Below are 19,436 nucleotides of genomic sequence, written 5' to 3'. Positions count from 1 at the left end.
CCCCGCCCCACCCCCGAATCCCACGCCCCCTCCGGTGGTCCACCGCCTGCGACCTCCCTCGGAGACCCCCCGCGGCAGCATCCAGATTTGCCCTGCCCTTCGCCCGCGCGTCGCCAGGACTCCCGGCGGAGCACGCCAGGCATCGTCCGCGCGGCGCACCGCCGGCCCCCACGCCCGCGCCCGCGCCCTTGACCACGACCGGCTCGGCCCGCGCGCGCGCGCTCCTCGCGGGCGGCCGGCTCGCCTCGCAGACCCGGCGCGGCGCCCACCATGCGCGGCTGCCTGCGGCTCGCGCTGCTCTGCGCGCTGCCCTGGCTCCTGCAGGCGGCGGCACCCCAGCGCCCCGCGCGCCCCGCGCCGCGAGAGCCCGCCCGGGGCGCCGATTTCGATCGCGTCTACAGCGGGGTGGTGAACCTCAGCACGGAGAACATCTACTCCTTCAACTACACCAGCCAGCCCGGCCAGGTAAGACCCCGCTCCCCTCCCCTCGCTCCACCCCCAGAACTTGCCTGTTCGCTCGCTTGGGGCTCCCTGGCGTTCGACTTGGGGAGACCCTGGGGGTACCCGGGCCCCTTTATTCGCGGGAGCAACCCGTGCCCTGTCCAAGCTACGGTCCCCTCCGCTGTCCTGCGGGCCTCGCGGAAAGCCCGTGCACCTCCCGCCTCCCCCGCCTGCGCTTCCGTGGGTCCGGGCATGGCTGAAGAGCTGCGGTCCTCGACCCCTGCTGGGCCTTCTTCTAGGAAAGTCACGAATTCTGGGGTTAGGCTGGGTGGAAGAGGAAGGATCACACCTCTGTTCCTAAACCCTTGCAGGGAAGAAACCTGGGTTTCTTTGGACCGATTCAACCAGCCCCTTCTATTTCATAACGCATGCTGAGTGGTGGTGGTGGTGGTGGTGGGGTGTCACTGCCTAAGAATCTAAAAATTGATATTGTGTGAGAATGGATGCATACTGCAGAACCCCTGTGTATTTATTCAATGTCCACTTCCTGTGTCTCTGTACCACTGTCACACGTATGTGCTTATGAGAAGTTAAACGACATGGCCACAGACATTGGAATTGCAACCACCAGCTGATCTTCTAAAGGTTTCCCTTGTAAATAAAGATGGATAAACCGTGTGAACGTACCCTCTTCCGGCAAGAGTGGCAGTGAGGCGAGCGGGGAGATGTGTCTGTAACATAGATCCATTGGCATCTGCATTCTGATTCTATAATGCAAGAAAATTCGTCTCACTGCCATCGAGTCGATTCCCATTGGTAGTGACCTTAGAGGACAGGGTAGAACTGCCCCTGTGTGTTTCTGAGACGGTAACTCGCTCTACATAAGTAGAAAGCCGCTCCTGCAGAGCAGCTGGTGGTTTCGAACAGCTGGCCTTGTAGTTAACCACTCTGCCACCAGACCTCCTCCAAGAAAATGCATAGTTATCCTGTTTTCTAATAGAGTACCCCTGGGCACCCGAGAAAGAAAATTCTCTTGGCTGTTCACCTCTGGGTCTTTCCCCAGTGTTGAGTGTGTGCATTATTTCTTACTGTGTAACGGACCTCCCTCTCTGGGGAAATTCCACAGCAGACAGCTCTCATAACACTATGTGCCTCTCTCTGACTCACCAGACCACATAGCTTCCAACAGAGAAGGGAGGCTTCTATGGGAGCCAGAGACCCTCTCTGACATCGCCTGGCTGGGCAGGGGGGGGCGGGGTTGAACAAATACAGGGAGTAGTTCCTCATCTCCAGTCTGGGACTGGTTCCTAAGGAGCTGTTGCCATGGCAGCACCGCCCCTAGGGCTTTCCTTAATGTCCTAAAAGTGAGTTTATGTGAGCCATTCCACTCCCGGCAAGCAAGCAGGAGAGGGCCTGGTCTCATTCCCCAGACCCTTTGAATCACACAAGCAGGTATGCTTCTTCCATGTGGACTTAGTTGACTGTTCCCTCAGGTGGCTGCTTGTCTGAACACAAGCTTTGAAGACCCCAGACACTATTCTGATTGATAGTCTGGCACCATCCGCTCTCTTTACCACACCTGTCTGCCATACCCTGACCTTCAGTGATAAAATCCTGAAGGCGAGTATCATCCAGATGGGCCATGTTATCAGAACTAAGTGTTCTGGGATTGTGACTACAATCCATCTGCTGGTCCGTGTGATAAGCAGGGCTGAAGTTTACTTTGGTGGTCGTCTTTTGACAGAATCGATCCCCCATATGACCCACTACATGGGCACCAGCATCAAGCCAACCAGAAACTAATCAAGCCAGCACTCTGGACACTGTCGGCATGAGGAGTCTATGGGAGCATGATCCACCTTGGGCCGCAGCCCATGAGCGGTTGCCCTGCACTGTTGGATCTCCCATTTTTTAAAAATCATTTTATTGGGAACTCTTACAACTTTTATCACAATCCATACATCCATCCATTGTGTCAAGCACATTGGTACATTTGTTGCCATCATCATTCTCTAAACATTTGCTTTCTACTTGAGCCCCTGGCATCAGCTCCTCATTTTGTCCCTCCCTCCCCGCCCCCCTCCCTCCTGACCCCTTGATAATTTATGAGTTATTATTATGCTTTCATGTCTTACACTGTCCGACGTCTCCCCTCACCTACGTTTCTGTTGTCCATCCCCCAGGGAGGGGGTTATATGTAGATCCTTGTAATCGGTTCCCCCTTTCCACCCTCCCGGTATCACCACTCTCACCACTGGTCCTGAAGGGATCATCTGTCCTGGATTCCCTGTGTTCCCAGTTCCTATTGGTACCAGTATACATCCTCTGGTCTAGCCAGATTTCTAAGGTAGAATTGGGATCATGATAGTGTGGTGGGGGAAGGAAGCATTTAAGAACTAGAGGAAAGTTGTATGTTTTATCGTTGATACCCTGCACCCTGACTGGCTCATCTCCTCCCAATGGCTCTTCCGTAAGGGGATGTCCAGTGGCCTACAGATGGGCTGTGGGTCCCCACTCTGCACTCCCCCTCGTTCACAGTGATACTGGATCTCCCGTTCTATGGAGCTCCGTTTAAGTATGAGGCTTGTTGCCGGGCGAAAGCTTCCTGGATTAGTTCTTCCATAAGCAGCTCCCTACCCAACAGCTAAAGGCCTGTCATGTCATCGAAAGGGGAGTATTGAGGTACAAAATATATGGTGATTCTGGCTCCCTTTCCATTGGACACCCCTCAAGCCGGGGGTTCCCCTCAAGGCCCAGTGACCACCACTTCAACAGCCCCAGAGCGGCCGTTCTCTGCTTTTCTCCCTTCCGAATACCTCAGTCTTCAGTTCTGGGGTGCAGACAACTTCCGGGCAGGGCTTAGTTCATTCAGCTGGACCTCTATGTTAAATCCTTCTGGTGTAGCCCCTGCTTTTCTGCCATGCTGCTGGCATGATCAGCGTCCAAGGTCATCACACTATTTAGTCTATGGCAGGGTTCACCAAGGGTTAGATAGAAACGTGTTCATACGGTTTACCCAGGAACGTAAAATCTGGCCCATTGCCTCCCTAGGCTCCCTACAGTGTTTGTTTAGCACCCCTTCCCAGTGTGAGGTTACTTTTCCCCTGTCACCTACCCTACTCACCAACAGAATGATCAGCGTCTCCTCCAAAATGTGGCTGTTCCCCTCCCCTGCACTTAGCTTGGTTTTCCAGCAAGGATTTCCTGTTAATCTTCCGGGGGACACTTGATTTGCCCCAGACTTGTCTCGATGTTGTTTGGCTTCAACTGGATGGTCATCTCCCATTTCCCCCCTCCTGAGGGGGTGACCCCAGACAACGTGAGGTCTCCTCCTTCAAGTTGGCTCTTGCGACGTGTGCAAAAGAGGGCTGATATATGGCTCATGGCCGGTAGGTAGCCTTCTCTCCTGTTGTTTAAGCACTGGCTCCTCAAATTTGTTCCATTGGTGTTTCTCCTCGTTGCAGTGGACTCGTACAGTTCTTGACCTTTTGTGATGGACTAATTCATGCAGCATCATGGTTTCCAGGTCCCTCCAGGTCATGCGGCATCATGCTTTCATCACTGTTTCTTTTAAAGATCATCTTACTGGGGGCTCCTATAGCTCTTATAGGAATCCTTACATCCATTGTATCAAGCATATTTGTACATATGTTGCCATCATCATTTTCTAAACATTTACTTTCTATTTGAGCCCTTGGTATCAGCTCCTCTTTTTTCCCTCCCTCCCTCCCCCCCCACCAATGACCCCTTGATAAGTTATAAATTATTATTCTTTTCATATCTCACACCTTCTACTGTCTCCCTTCTCCCACGTTACTGTTGCTCAGCATCATCACTGTGTTTTAGGGATGTGTAGTATTCCATCGTGTGTATGTACCTGAGTTTCTTTGTCCATTCTTCTACTGATGGGCTTTTGGGCTGCTTCCAGTTTCTTGCCACTGTGACCTGTGCTGCAATGAACATGGGAGCGCATACTTCCACTCGTGTTGTGTCATTTCTTTAGGGCATATGCCTAAGAGTGGTCTAGCGCGATCACATGGGATTTCAATTCCCAGTTGCTTTAAGTATCGCCATATCATTTCCCATAGTGGCTGTATGTATTCACAAGTCCACCAACAGTGCATTTGTTGCATTGTGGGTTTTTTTTTTAATTGAGCTAGCATTGTGGGTGGTATGTCATGGTGGTTTTAATTTGCATCTCCCTGATGGCTAGTGGTCATGAGCATTTTTTCATGTGTTTGTCAGCCATTTGTACTTCAATTTTGGTGAATTGTCTGTTCGTGCTTTTCCCCCATTTCTTAATTGGGTCACTTGCTATGTTCTCATTGAGGTTTTGCAGAGTTCTGTATATTTTGGTAGCCCTTTGTCCGAAGTGTCGCTGGTCAAATTCTTTCCCCAGTCTGTGGGCTTTCGTGACACTATCCTGATGCAATCTTTCGATGTGCATCGGTGTAGTTTCAGCATGTCCCAGTCACCGATCTTGAGACTGTAACTCTTTGCAGAACGGAAAAGCCTCATCTTCCTCCCATGGAGCAGCTGGTGGGTTCAAACTGCTGGCTGTGTGATGAGTAGCCCAACTTGTAACCACTCCTTTTGGAGTAGGTATTTCCCCAATCTTTCTGTCCAAACCATTATTCCCAGTTTCTTCTCTCTTGTCGGTCTCCTTTGCCCTTCGTTGGCTATACCGACAATGTCTATTGTTCCCTCCATCTCGTGACACATAATGTAAGGGGATTACAGCCCAGCACAGCGTAGATAGTAGATTCAATAAAAAATTTAGAACTCACCATTTGTTATGGACCGAATAGCTATGGGGTTTTCTTTGTTATGGTAATTAGGTCATATCAGTCTGGGCATCCTAAACCAAGTGACTTAGAGATCGGAAAAAAGCAAATTAAGCACAGAGGTAAGCCCGAAGACAATAGAGGCAGACCAGTCGAAAAGCGTGGAAGTCCAAGGGCTGCCAGCTAGAGAAACTGCCATACAGATTTTCCTTCAGGGTAGATAGATAGATAGATAGATAGATAGATAGATAGATAGATAGATAGATAGATAGACAGATAGATAGCCTTCCCTTGGAGCTAGTGCCCTGAATTCAGATTTCTTGTCTCTTACATTAAGAGAAAGTGAAGTTCTGTTCGCTAAAGCCACCTATTTGAGGTCTTTGGGTGAAAGCAGGTCTCGGTAACTTAGTCCTCTTCCGAACTATTATCAGCTAGCTCTCTTCTGCCAGGGAAATTTCAAGATACGGAATTGTGTTCTCGTTAGGGCCCTAACTTGTCACCATCTTCTAGCCTCCCTCCCTCGCACATGCTGGCCTCTGACTCTCCCAATCTGTGCTACTCTCTCCTGCCAGCCAGGTTAGGCTTCGATTCCAAACTACAAAATGGCTAAGGGGCTCCCCTCAGTAAGGGGCCATCCGGAGAGTTACCTGAGCTGAAGCTGAGCCATCACCATGTGCCCCTTACGGGAGCTACGTTCTGGCCAAGGTTTCTTTCTCCTGCAGGGGCTCCTTCTGCACCCACCCTCCCCCCCTTTTAGTGCAACAAAAATTCTGTGCAGAGGTCTAAATCTTTAACTTGAAGATTTTCCTGTTGCTTGGAGTTCTTGTTGCCTGTGCCAGTAGTATTGTTGGGGCTGGGAGAAGAAAGCCTTTCCCCCCGGCGTTGAGTATAGGCCTCGTTGAAGGGAGGCAGCGGTGGTGGGCGCCACTGTCCTTCCTCTTTCCAGTCAGCCGGCGCACCTCCCATAGCCAATGCTGCCACAGAAGAAGTATGTGTTAAGCATATGTCAGGCTCCCAAGTGGAATTTGAAACCAGGAAAGGTCTCAGTGCCTTCCTGAGAGAGAGAAATGTAAATATGAACTAGCTTTCAAAGAAACAAAAAAACCCTTCACTGAAAGAATGGAGTGATTGGCTTAAGGAAGAGAAATACACCTGAAATGATGGAGGATGGAGGCTATGTGAGGTCACGGCGAAGTTCTTAGGTGAAGTGTCTGGAGACACCCTTTAAGGAGAGTGAGGCTACCCTTTGAGAAACAGCGTTCCCCGGTCACAGAGCCGGACCCAAACTAGAAGGGATCACTCCGGAAAGCTGCCAAGAAGTAAATATGACTGGGGCAAAGGGCACACAAGCAGGCCTGTTGGGAACTGAGAACACCATTGTTGAGACTGATAGTGGCAGCCATCAGATGTTTGTATTTCAGCTCGACAGCGATGAGAGGTCCTGCAGTAAGAAGTGAGCCACTGCGCAAGAGGATGGCTTCTCTGACCCTGTCGGACAAACAGACTTTATCGTTCGCCATAGCTTTCTTTTCATTAGAATTGTTTCTCAGGACATAACCCTTCTAATTTAATAGCAAAAAAATCCCTTTGATTAAACTTTAACGATGACTCGAATACTTTTTCTTGCACAAAGAATACCCTCTGACTTGTTGAACCAGTGACTGTGTATCTAGAACCAGTTATACCAGCCTCTTGGGCTTAGGATGGGGCGGGGGGGGGGCAATGGGGAGCTAACAGCAGGGAGCACAAGAAGAAAATGTCCTGAAATTGATCGTGCTGGTGATTGCATAACTCTTCTGATTGAAGGATTAAATTGTATGATACATGAAATACAAGCCAATAACTTCAAACATTTTTTTTTCAAAAAATTGTATCCAGTCCTCATGTATAATGAAATACCTTATTAGACACTCCAGGGGTGGCATAAGAATAAAAATGGGTTCTCTGCCCCTGTAGAGAGTTATCCTCTCAGAAACACACAGGGGCAGTTCTACCCCGTCCATGAGGGTGCCATGAGTTGGCATGGACTCAATGACTGTGAGTTCGAGTTTTGAATTTTGAGGGGTGGCATAATGGGTGGCACATTAGGCTGCACTTAGAAACTACGTCGAGCTCCTCCACTGGGGAAAGGCGGGTCGTTCGACTCCAGTAAAGAGTTGCATTCTTGATCCACAGGGGCAGTTCTCCCCTGTGCTATATATACCATCACTATGAGTCAGAATCCACCGGATGGCAGTGAGTTCTGTTTGCCTGGTGTGGTAGTTACATAATCTGGTGTCAATTTGAGGGGTAAGACTGTAGGGGTGGAGTCTAGCCTGTCAATCGGAATATAGCCAATGAGGCCCCTATGTGGGCATGGCCTTCTCCTGAGGATTCTGGGAAATCATGTAATTCCTCATTGGAGGTGGAAAACACTCTGGGCTCCATTCCTACAAGACATCCCTGTGGAGAAGACACATGGAGAGAGGCTGATGGAGCCAGATCTCTGGAGCTGGAGAAGCCACGTGGAGACCCCTGATAGCACTGAGATACTTACCACACACCACTGGATCCACAAGACTTCCCATCCCCTGACCTATGATCTTCCTGCATTCGGCGTCATTGCATGTGTTTCGTGAGTCTGAAGAGGACTTAATAGATTGTTATCAGACATATGGGCTAATATCGGACTTATGGACTTGATCTGGACTGGGCTGGGATGTTTTCTCAGTGTTCAACTGCTCTTGTATAGAAAGCTTTTTCTTATACACATATGAGTGTCTGTGGATTTGTTTCTTTAGTCTACCCAGACTCACACACGTGGTAACTTCTAACCTTAACACCACAGACTCTGATCTCCTCTCCTATCAGGAACACTTGGTTGATATATTCTGAGATCAAGGGGCTTGCTCTGCTGACCTCTCTCATCCTCTTACTAAATTGAACTGGTGCTGATTTGAGAAGAGAATCATCTCATTATCATATCCCTTAGGTGTCTGGTCCTGCCCCAGATATTTATCTGTGACTATGAGTCAGGGTATCAGCATATACGAAATTGGTTAAGGGCAACAAATTCAGATGTGCTGTAAAAACAGAATGCGCATCAGATTTCTAAGACTTCACTACTGCCATCGAGTTGATTCTGACTCACATGGACCTGAAAGGCCAGAGAGGAACTGTTCGATGGGGTTTCCTAGCCTGTAAATCTTTCATAAGCAGATGACCTCGTCTCCCCGAGAGCAGCTGGTATGTTCCAAGCTCCAACCTCTCGATGAGCTGTCTACCACCTAACCCATTGTGCCACTAGGGCTTCAGATCAGAAACACTGAAACATGGATCACACGTAATTTCCCATGTTGGCTGCAAGCTGACACAGTATTTTTGATAGAGCGAGTGTCTTAGTTATCTGGGGCTGCTAGAACAGCAAGGCCACCGGTGAAGGGCTTTCACAAACACAATTACTTTCCTATATTTGAGGAGGAAAAGGTCCACATCCAGGGTACTAGCCCTGTGAAAAGGCTTTCTGTACTTGTAGGCCCCGGGGGATTGGTCCTCGTGTTTTTTAACCTTCTGCTCCTGGGCAGTCTTCAGGGGAATTGGCATGTATCTTCCCATCTCTGCTTTCTGTAATCCCTTTAATGTTTCAAAAGAGACTGAGGACACACCCCACACAAAACCATTCGTTAGCATAACAAAGACAATCCATTCCCAGATGGGATTATAACCACAGGCATAGAGTTTGTGGTTGGTAAACACCATCCAGTCAGTTCCAATGCATAGCAACCTCTGCACAACTCAATGAAACATTCCCCAGTCTGGTCCCCACGATCCTCACAATTGTTCCTACGGCTGAGCCCATTCACGCAGCCACGATGTCAATCCGTTTCCTCAAGAGCCTTCCTCTCTTTTACTGCCCCACCTTTTTACCAAGCGTGATGTCCTTCTCCAGGGACTGCTCTCTCCTGAAATCATGTCCAAAGGGTGTAAGACAAAGTCTTGCCATCCTTGCAACTTAGGAAAGCTCTGTCTGTACTTTTTCCAAGACAGATTTGTTTGTCGTTTTAGCAATCCCTGGTTGTGTTAGTCCGGGTAAACTTGAGAAACAAATTCATAGATACACGTATGTGTCTAAGAAAGAACTTTATATACAAGAGCAATTGAATATCGAGAAAACATCCCAGCCCAGTTCAGATCATGTCCATAAGTCTGATATTAGCCCATATGTCTGATATCAATTGTGTTAGTCTGGGTACTTTAGAGAAACAAATCCACAGAAACTCATGTATAAGAGAGAGTTTTATATAAAGGGTAAGTGCGCATAAAGAAAACATTACAACCCAGTGCTGCCCAAACCTACAAGTCCAACACTAGCCCATTAACCCATATGTCCAACACCAATCCTCAAAGTCCTCCTCCATCTCACAAAACACACATGATGATGCCGACTGCCGGAGGAAAGTAGAATCAGTGAACATGTAAGCATCTCAGCGCTGGCAGTGGTCTCCACACAGCTGCTCCAGCACCCAGGGCTGCATCAGGATAGACCCAGGTGACTTCTCCTCAGGGACGTCTCACCGAAAGTGAGCCTTGCCAGCTGAAGCAAGGAACCGGCTAAGGCAGCTGCACCCTGGTCTGACCATCAGAGAGCAAGAGACTGGAGAACTAGAAAGTCAAGGCTCACCAAGCCATTTATCTCTCTGCCCTTCAATTGAGCCCACATGTGTTTATCGGCCAGGTTGGCACAATAAACTTTATATCACCAATCTATAAAGTCCTCTTCACCCTCATGAAACACATGCAATGACACTGAATGCAGGAAGATCACATGCCAGTGGGACCAAAGTCTTGTGGATCCAGTGACGATAGAAGCATCTTAGCACTGGCAGGATTCTCCACATGGTTCCTCCAGCTCCAAGTCAGGGCTCTATCAGCATCGTGCCATGTGTCTTGTCAGTAGAGCATCTCTCAGGGAGTGAGCCGAGAGAGTGTGTGTGTCTCCCACCGCCAAGGAGGAATACAGGAGCTCGTAGACTCCTCAGGAGAAGACCATGTCCACACAGAGGCCTGGTGGCCTGATTGACCTGAATGACAGGGTAGACTCCACACCTTCACTCTGACTCCTCTCAAATGGACAAAAGATTCTATAATTACCACAACAGTACTTTCAATAGTCTTCCCTAACACCAGAATTCAAATGCATTGATTCTTCCTTGATCTTCCTTATTCATTGTCCAACTTCCACATGCATATGAGGTAATGGCTTGGGTCACATACCTCTTAGTTCTTAAAGTAATATCCTTGCTTTTCAATACTCCAAAGAGGCCCTGAGATAGTTAAGTTTATTGTGCCAACCTAGCCGATAAACACATGTTGGGTTAATTGAAGGGCGGAGAGATCAATGGCTCGGTGAGCCTCCCCTTTCTAGTTCTCTGGTCTCTTGCTTTCTGATGGTCAGACCAGGGTGCAGCTGCCTTAGCCAGTTCCCTGCTTCAGCTGGCAAGGCTCACTTCCAGCAATACACATGGACCTACTCCGATGCAGCCCTGGGTGCTGGAGCAGCCCTGTGGAGACCCCTGACAGCACTACGATGCTTACACATTCACTGACTCAGCTTTCCTCCTACAGTCGGCATCATTGCATGTGTTTTGTGAGACTGAGGAGGATTTTGTAGATTGGTGTCAGACATATGGGCTAATGTTGGACTTATGGGCTTGGACAGCACTGGGTTGGGATGCTTTCTTAATGTACACTTACCCTTTATATAAAACTCTGTCTTATACATATGCGTTTCTGTGGATTTGTTTCCCTAGTTTACCCAGACTAACACAGGCCCTGTGCAGCTGATTTACCTAGTGCAACACGTCTTTTGATCTCTTGATTGCTGCTTCTAAGAGCAAGAGCATTGATTGTGGATCCACGCAAGACAAAATCCTTAACAACTTCAACCTTTCCCCCATTTATCATGATGTTGCTTATTAGTCCATTTGTGAGGATTTTGGTCTTCTTACATTGAGTTGTATTCCATACTAAAGGCTTTAATCTTCATCAGCACGTACTTCAAGTCCTCCTCATTTTCAGCCAGCAAGATTGTGTCATCTGCATATTGAAGGTTGTTATTCAGCCTTGCTCCAATCCTGATGCTCCACTTGTCTTCATTTAATCCAGCTTCTCTGATGATTTGCTCAGCACACAGATTGGACATGTATGGCAAGGGAATACGCGTAGAACTCCGATTGACACCTCTCCTGCTTTTAACCAAGCTGTATTCTCCTATACTGTTCCCACAACTGATCCATGTATAAGTGCTGCCTGAGCACCATGAACTGTTCTGGAATTCCCATTCTTCTTAAATTTATCCATTGTTTGGTATGATCCACACCGTTGAATGCCTTGGCATATCAATGAAACGCAAGTAAACATATCTCTTGTAGTCTCTGATTTGAGCCAAGATCCATCCTACATCACTAATGATATCCTTTTTCCATGTCCTCTTCTGAACCCACCCGAACCTCTGGCAACATCCTGCCAGTGTACTCCTGCAACCAGGGCCGGATGATCATCAGCAAAATCTTACTTGCATATGGTATCAGTGGTATTGTTGTACAGTTTGAGAATTCTGTTGGCCCACCTTTCTTTGGAATGGGTACAAATATGAATCTCTTCCAAGTCAGTTGACCAAGTAGCTACCTTCCAAATTTCCTGGCATAGTTCAGTAAGTGCTTCATCAGCTTATTGAAACCTTTGAAGTGGGCGACACAATTCAATCCATAACATTCCACCCTTTGATCCTTCAGAATTTATGTCCTTGCCACATGCAAAACACATTTACCCATCACATCATCCCCAAAGTCCAAAATCTCATCTTCCAAATCATCTAAATCAAATCTACCCTAAAGAAAAATTCTTCTTCAACCCTGAACCTGTGAAACCTAGAATACAAGTTGTTCACTTGTATTGTATTATATTCTAAAACACAATAGTAGAACAGGCACAAAGTACACATTTCCATCAGGACGGGAGACATTGAATTGTTCTCCTCCCGCTATTCCCTACCACACCCCCAATTACAAATGGTAGAAGAACCTCTGTGCCTATGGATGAAGCGTTGGTTCCACAGTGGGCTCGGTGTTGCTAACTGCAAAGCTGATGTTTCAAACCATCTAGTGGCCATCAGGAAGAAGACAGGGCTGTCTGCTCTCCAGGATTTTTCTCTCTCAGAAGCCTTAAGGGGGAAGTGCTTACTCTGTCAGAGTCTCCATGAGTCAGCATCTACATGATGGAGGTGGGCATGGTGTGGATTTATGCCTGTGGTGAGAATCCCATTGGCAATGGGCTGCTGTGGTTGCTAGGTGCCTTCGAGTCAGTTCCAGCACCTATATAACAACATGTAGCTTATGCTCAACAGAATGAAACACCACCCCACCCAATGCTGTCCTCACCATTGTGGTTAATATGGTTAGATTATGTAAGACAAAGTCTTGACATCTTTATCTATAAAGAGCACTTTGGCCTTCCTTCTTCCAATACAGGTCAGTTTTTCCTTTTAGCAGCCCATGGTATTTTCAATATTCTTCTCCAGCACCACAATCCAAATGCAGAAATCCAGGATAGATAAGTCTACAGAGACAGAAATGGTTCCTTGAGGGTGTGGCAGGAGAGGTTGGGGGAAATGGGAGGATCTAATAACAATGGGTACAAGAAGGAAGAAAATGTTAGTAGCAACGCTGAGAGTAGGGAGAAGGTTGGGGAAGAAGGGGGAGAAAGGGTGAACCAACACCAGTGCTCGATGTGTAACACACACACCACTGAGGGGATAAACAACCAAAACGTGGATGAAGGAAGACAGTGGATGGTGTACAACATGAAAATAATAATGATTTATCATTTATCAAGGGGTTATAAGGGTGGGAGGGTGGGGAAGGACAAAAGAGGAGTTGATGCCAACGGCTCAAGGAGAAAGAAAATGTTTTGAAAATGATGATGGCAACATATGCACAGATGTGCTTAATCCAATTGATTCATGGATGGTTATAGGAGCTGCCAGAACCCCAATAAAATGACTTATTTTTTAAAAAGGAAGAAAACATTCTATGATTGATTATGGTAATGATTGTACAATTCTTAAGATGATTGAACTACTGAAGTATATGGTTTGTGAACTACATGCCAATAAAACTTTTAAAAAGCAATAGCTATAAATATTTATAAAAAACATTTTCCAACCTATTCTTCCATATGTTAATTTTGTAATGAAACATTTAAATTTTATCTTTTAGCATAAAAAAGATTAAATAAGCACGTAAGTAAACAGAAATGGGGAGACACATGCCAAGTCATATCCAAATTCAGAAGAGAAGGGTCTCTTGCAACCTTTGACCCTGTGAATATGTTGTGGGAGAAACTTGTGCTTGTGATGCTGCAGAGTGAGCCCCTCAGCACCTGCACAAACGGAAAACTTACTGGGGCCAGCACTGAATTCTGACTTTCAGCCTCCTAAACTCTAAAAATGGAAATTTCTGTAAGGCAGTGAGTTTCAATATATAAATGATACGAATACATATACTTTAAAAGATAAACTATACATATGTCTTGTTCATTTTTTAATGTAGCTAAGAGAAAATACAAAAGCACATATTTTGGGTCACATTATATTTCTACTGGGTGACACCACTCTAAGTACTATAAGACTTTAGAGGAAATAAATATAGTCATTGTTTTGCTAGAGGTAATGAGACTTGAAAGGGGACATTATTGATAATAAGAATTTAGAAAGGCAGAAAGGGGAAAGGCATCCCAGTTTATCTTAAAATCGTCCTTATTTCTTTCTAAGCCAGACTACACCAGAGGGATGTTGGCTATTTCCATCGGGTGCTCATATTGTGTGATCATCCCTTTTTGTAATGGGAGCCATCACTGGCGATCATTGCCAAGTTCTATCAACTCATTAGCAGCTACAGGAGATGGACATTTGAATGCAAGCATTCACTTCTCATTTATTAGCTGCAGTTTTTCTAAAAGAAACCTCTCCGCTGCCTTCAGCTACCAAAAAAGACAATTTGGAATAGATGGTTGCATTTCCCCTTTATTTACCAATTTCAGAAAATGAGTTGGTCTGGCATGCTCTAACAATGATCAATGAGATTTTATTTAACATAATAACGAGACTGCGGATTTAAACATTTTGGGATGGGTTTCAGTCCATTGCCGTAATTATCCTTAAACTCAAGATTGTTCATGTCTGGCCAGTTCACTGAAAGCCAATTCAAGTTGGTTCCTGAATTCTTTTGATTAAACCCAAGGAGGCTCTGCCAGTTTTCCTTGTTTGGGACATGAAAATGTATTTCAGGCTCATCAATTTTAGTTCCTGGTCCAACCTAAAATTGGCCATTTCTCCCAGAAGGTCAGGTCCCATCTAGTGAGAAATCATGTTTAGGGGCCACGGTTTGGAACCTAAAGGCCCTTGCTACTAAGAAGTTGGTCATATTTTTCCTAAGCTGATCCAGAACACAGTCAATGGAATACAGTACAAGAGGAGTTCATTTTGCCACAGATTCAAAAATACATGATTTTAATTAACTTCATCGATCTTCCGTCTATATCTCCTTTTCCACGTGCCAAAGAAATCTTTGTTCTCAACTACATCAACTTGCTCATTTGTTTTATACTCGGATAACAGTGCTAAATAAGTGCTTGGACACATTTTCAGAATTGTGGTTAAAATTATACTTTGGGGTATATCCCTTTAACACTAGTGAGTCCAAAAGTTACTGTCAGTGAACTTATACCATCAACTTGTTAGAGACCATTATAAACATGTGACCAAGAAGGCCACCATTCAGTGCCTCTGATAGGATGCAGTGAGGACACATACCCTCCTGTGTCGTTCCTGCCAAAACTCTGTGTCCTAAATCTGAACATAAGGAGCCCTGTTGGCACAGTGGTCACACATTGGTCTGCTACCTCCAAGGTCAGCAGTTAGAAACCACCAGCAGCTCCATGGGAGAAAGATGAGGCTTTCTACTCCCGTTAAGAGTTGGAATAGACTGGATGTTAACAGTTGTATTTGTGTGTGTGTGTGTTTGAACTGGCTGAATATGTTAATATGTTTCAGAGTGAGAGTTGCTATTTACAAGAGCTTGAAAATCACTAACTTCCTGGCTAGACCAGAAGATGTACACTGGTATAGATAGGAACCAGAAACACAGGAATCCAGGACAGATGGCCCCCTCAGGACCAGTGGTGAGAGTGGCGATACCTGGAGGGTGGAGGGAAGGTGGGGTAGAAAGGGGAACTGATTACAAGTATCTACATATAGCCTCCTCCCTGGGGGATGCACAACAGAAAAGTAGGTGAAGGGAGACGTTGGAGACATGACAAAATAATAATAATTTATAAATTATCAAGGGTTCATGAGGGAGGGAGCGGAGAGGGAGGGAAAAATGAGGAGCTGATACTACGGGCTCAAGCAGAAAGCAAATGTTTTGAGAATGATGAGGGCAACAAATGTACAAATGTGCTTGACACAATGGATGTATGTGTGGATTGTGATAAGCATTCTACGAGCCCCCAATAAAATGATTTTTTAAAAAAAGAGTTACAGTCTTGAAAACCCACAGGGGGTCCATTCTGCGCTGTCCTGTAGGGTCTCTATGAGTCAGAACCAATCCAATGACAGTGAGTTTGGTTGGGAATCTAATCATGAGGAAACATTAGGCAAACTTTAACATAGTCTACAAATTAACTGGGCTGTACTAAGAAAATATTGAGGTCTTGAAAGACAGCAATGATTAAGGAAACCAAAGAGTTGTGAGGACTCTGTACAGTGTGTTTTTGGATGGAATCCTGGACCAAAAGGGGTGGGGGGAGGTTTTGTTTTCAGTTTGCTAATTTTTTATCTCATAAGTGCAAGCAGATGAAGAGTGTATACAGTGTCCTAACACACACACACACACACACACACACACACACACACACACACTCCTCTCTTCCCTCTCCTCTCCTCTTCTCTTCTCTTCTCTTCTCTTCTCTTCTCTTCTCTTCTCTTCTCTTCTCTTCTCTTCTCTTCTCTTCTCTTCTCTTCTCTTCTCTTCTCTCTCTCTCTCTCTCTCTCTCTCTCTCTCTCTCTCTCTCTCTCTCTCTCTTTTGTGCTCTCTCTCTTGCTCTGTGTTTTGATTTTTTTCCTGGTGAAGCTTCTCATAGAGCTGTTCCCTCCTGATAAGCTGTTTTGTTTTGCTTTTACATCTGATGAGCTTATGTTCCTTTTTTGTTTCTTGCTGCCATTTCTTTTCTTATCTTTTTTCCCCATCCTGTATTTTATTTTATTTATTTTTTAATCATTCTATTGGGGGCTTCTTGCTGCCATTTCTGTTGAGCACCAGGCTAACGGGTTTGCTTCACTATTGTATCTCTTTTGTTGGTCTCTTTCATTTTCACTGCTGGGGTCCTCCTTACTGGAAAGACCTTTTAGGTGACTGATACAGTGTGTAGGGATTTGGCATGTGAGAGAACACATTGGCCTTGGTTTCATCTCGCTACTTGACGTAGCTGTATCACTTCTCACTTGTGAACTGGAATTCAAAAGAGCCAAGGACCTGGAGGATTTGTAACATCTTGAAAGCTCTTTGCTGCTAGGAGATCTCGTGTTTCTTCTTTCCGAACGGAATAACCTCACGATGTTGATCTATCACACGTGGCCATGCAACGCCCCAGAGTATGCGAGCCGGTTTGCAATGCTATTCAACTCAGGAGCTAATAGAAGTCCCGTGTCAACATGCCAAGCTGGTGCATTACCAATAGAAAGGCACAGCTAAGGAGCTATTTGAGTTATTTGTTCATCCAAACATCAGCTGTATCATGGGTGTGCTGGACAATTCAAACTCAGTCATTTCATTTTAACTTAAAAAAAGATAAATATTGCATTTTTATTTTCTTGTATACTTTGGTGCATTAAAACCTTGAGGACTTCTGAGTACATTAGTTGGCTATCCTTGCCAAAAACACACAAACAAAACCAAAGCAGAAAACCTGTATTTTGCTTAAAAACTGAAGCCAGTCATGGGAACAACGATGTACTCCATGAGATCCTCAGTCTGAGATCCTTTGGTTTACATAGACAATATATATTCGATGTGTGTAAAGAGTTGTTTTGACTGGTGTAGGCAGTTATTTACATACTGAACAATGGTGCTCCACTCTCAGAGAGAAACAACATAATTAACTTCATGGGACAGTCAAGATAAGTTAATGATTTTGGTATGAGAAGAATTCAGATAATGATTTTATTTAAGATTGAAGAGAGGGGTTTGCAACGTGTTGACCAAGAAGAGTGAACCAGCTTTTCACTAAGAGGGCTCCTGTCATCTACTTCCCCTTCACAATACCTAAAAAGTAGAGCATTTTCCTCTCTACTTAAGGAATGGAAAAAAAAAAAAAAAGAGCCAATCCCTAACCCAGCCTTCAACATTAGATCTCCATGCTGATCAGGGTTTCTGTCTGAGCATCTCCCTGAGGCTGAGGACCAGGGTTCTGTGTGAGCATCTCCCTGAGGCTGAGGACCGGGGTTCCGTCTGAGCATCTCCCTGAGGCTGAGGACCAGGGTTCTGTGTGAGCATCTCCTTGAGGCTGAGGACCGGGGTTCCGTCTGAGCATCTCCCTGAGGCTGAGGAGCCAAGTGTGCTCACCTTTGTGTGGAATGCACCACTGCTTTCTTCTCTTTTCATTCCACACTTGTTCTCTCCCACCCCTGCCACCCCAGAGAACCAGCACAGTGCAATGCCAGCAGTCAAAGAAATGCCAGGCTGCTACTGCCCTGATCAAATTGAGTCCACAGTTGCAAGTAGGGTCACCAGGCAACATCACAAAATACTGTCTACTGATGTAAGGCTGCATGCAGTCTGGGAACACCAATTCAGGGGCGTCAATATATGATTATGAAAGTATTGATTAATTTATAGGTGAGATCACCTGTGCATTTTTAGACTCTTGAGTGTTTGAATGAAGTGTTTATTTCTGAAAATGGGAACAAAGTCTAAACATCATCAAGGAATGTTTGTTCGGAGTCAAGCATTTCGGGCTACCCAAATTTCTCCAAATATCAATTCAGGGATGCTTCTCCCTCTGTCTAATCCAGGATGCACATTTTTTTTCAACTTTATTCACTTCATGAATGCCCTAATAATAATGTTCTCTTTGGAGTGTTATGTAAGAGTGTACATATCAACAGCCTGCTCTTATGGATGGATTGCGTTGCCCCAATAGATATGTTGAAGTCCTAATCCCTGGTGCCCATGAATGTGACATTGTGTGGAAATAGGGTGGGCCCAATTCCATTTGTGTGGTGTCTTATAAAAGGGAATAGGCACAGAGTGAGACAGGAAGAAGGGTCGTGTGACAAAAAAGGCAGATGCAACTATAAGCTAAGGAGCGTCACAAATTGCTGGAAGCCACTAGCAGCTAGGAGAAAGGGACTTAACAGTTTCTCTCTCAGGGCCCTCAGAAGAAATCAACATAGCCAGTACTCTGATTTACCCCGTGCATCTCCAGAACTGTGAGACTATACACTTGTGTCCATTAAAGTCACTCTCAGGGGATTGAGCTGTGTCCCCCAAAGTCTGTGTTGTGAATCCTAACTGTGCCTGTGTCTGCAGACTCCTGTGGGCCGGGGTTGTCTGTATATATGAAGGAGGTAGCATTCAACAAGTGAGCAAAGCAGGGACGGAGGAGAGATGCCGAGCCACATGGGATCGCCCACGAGCAGGAATTCAAATGAGACAAGGATCTGCCTCCCCGGGTCAACAGGGAGAGAATCTTGCCCAGGAGAAGGCACACTGAACTTGGACGTCTAACTTCCCAAACTGTGAGAGGATAAATTATGTGTTGCTTAAAGCCACCCATTTGTACTGTTTCTACATTCGCAGCGCCGGGGAACTGAGATACCAACCCATGTGCGGCATTTTGTTCTGGAAGCTCCAAGACATGTAATGTGTCTTGGCTCCAAGGATCTGAAACTGTCCCATCAGAGCTCCTAGGGGCTATGGTTGTTATTATAGGTGGCCCTTCTGAAGTCACCTCTCATCTTTGCCATCCTTGTCTCCCCCTTTTCGTGTGTGTGTGTGTGTGTGTGTGTGTGTGTGTGTGTGTGTGTGATTTTCCCGTCCTGCTTGTCTTTCAAACCTTTTGTGAACCTCCGCTTTCTCCCTCTTTGGTTGATCTCCTTTGGTTGTTTGAGGCTTT

General features: G+C 45.9%; 1 protein-coding gene across 6 annotated transcripts in view; it reads left to right on the top strand.

Moving 5' to 3' along the window:
• The first annotated feature begins 270 nt into the window (after nt 1-270).
• SIDT1 (SID1 transmembrane family member 1) overlaps nt 271-19,436 on the top strand; it is a 124,722-nt gene continuing 105,556 nt past the window's right edge. For all 6 annotated transcript variants that reach the window (XM_075543464.1, XM_075543463.1, XM_075543461.1 and 3 more), the window contains exon 1: nt 271-465. In XM_075543464.1, coding sequence (XP_075399579.1) covers nt 271-465 — 195 coding nt within the window. The remainder of the gene's footprint in view (nt 466-19,436) is intronic.

Source organism: Tenrec ecaudatus, chromosome 2 (genome assembly GCF_050624435.1).
Source record: "Tenrec ecaudatus isolate mTenEca1 chromosome 2, mTenEca1.hap1, whole genome shotgun sequence".
Taxonomy (NCBI): domain Eukaryota; kingdom Metazoa; phylum Chordata; class Mammalia; order Afrosoricida; family Tenrecidae; genus Tenrec; species Tenrec ecaudatus.
Note: the sequence above shows the minus strand (reverse complement) of the source record. Positions and strands in the feature narration are given on the sequence as shown.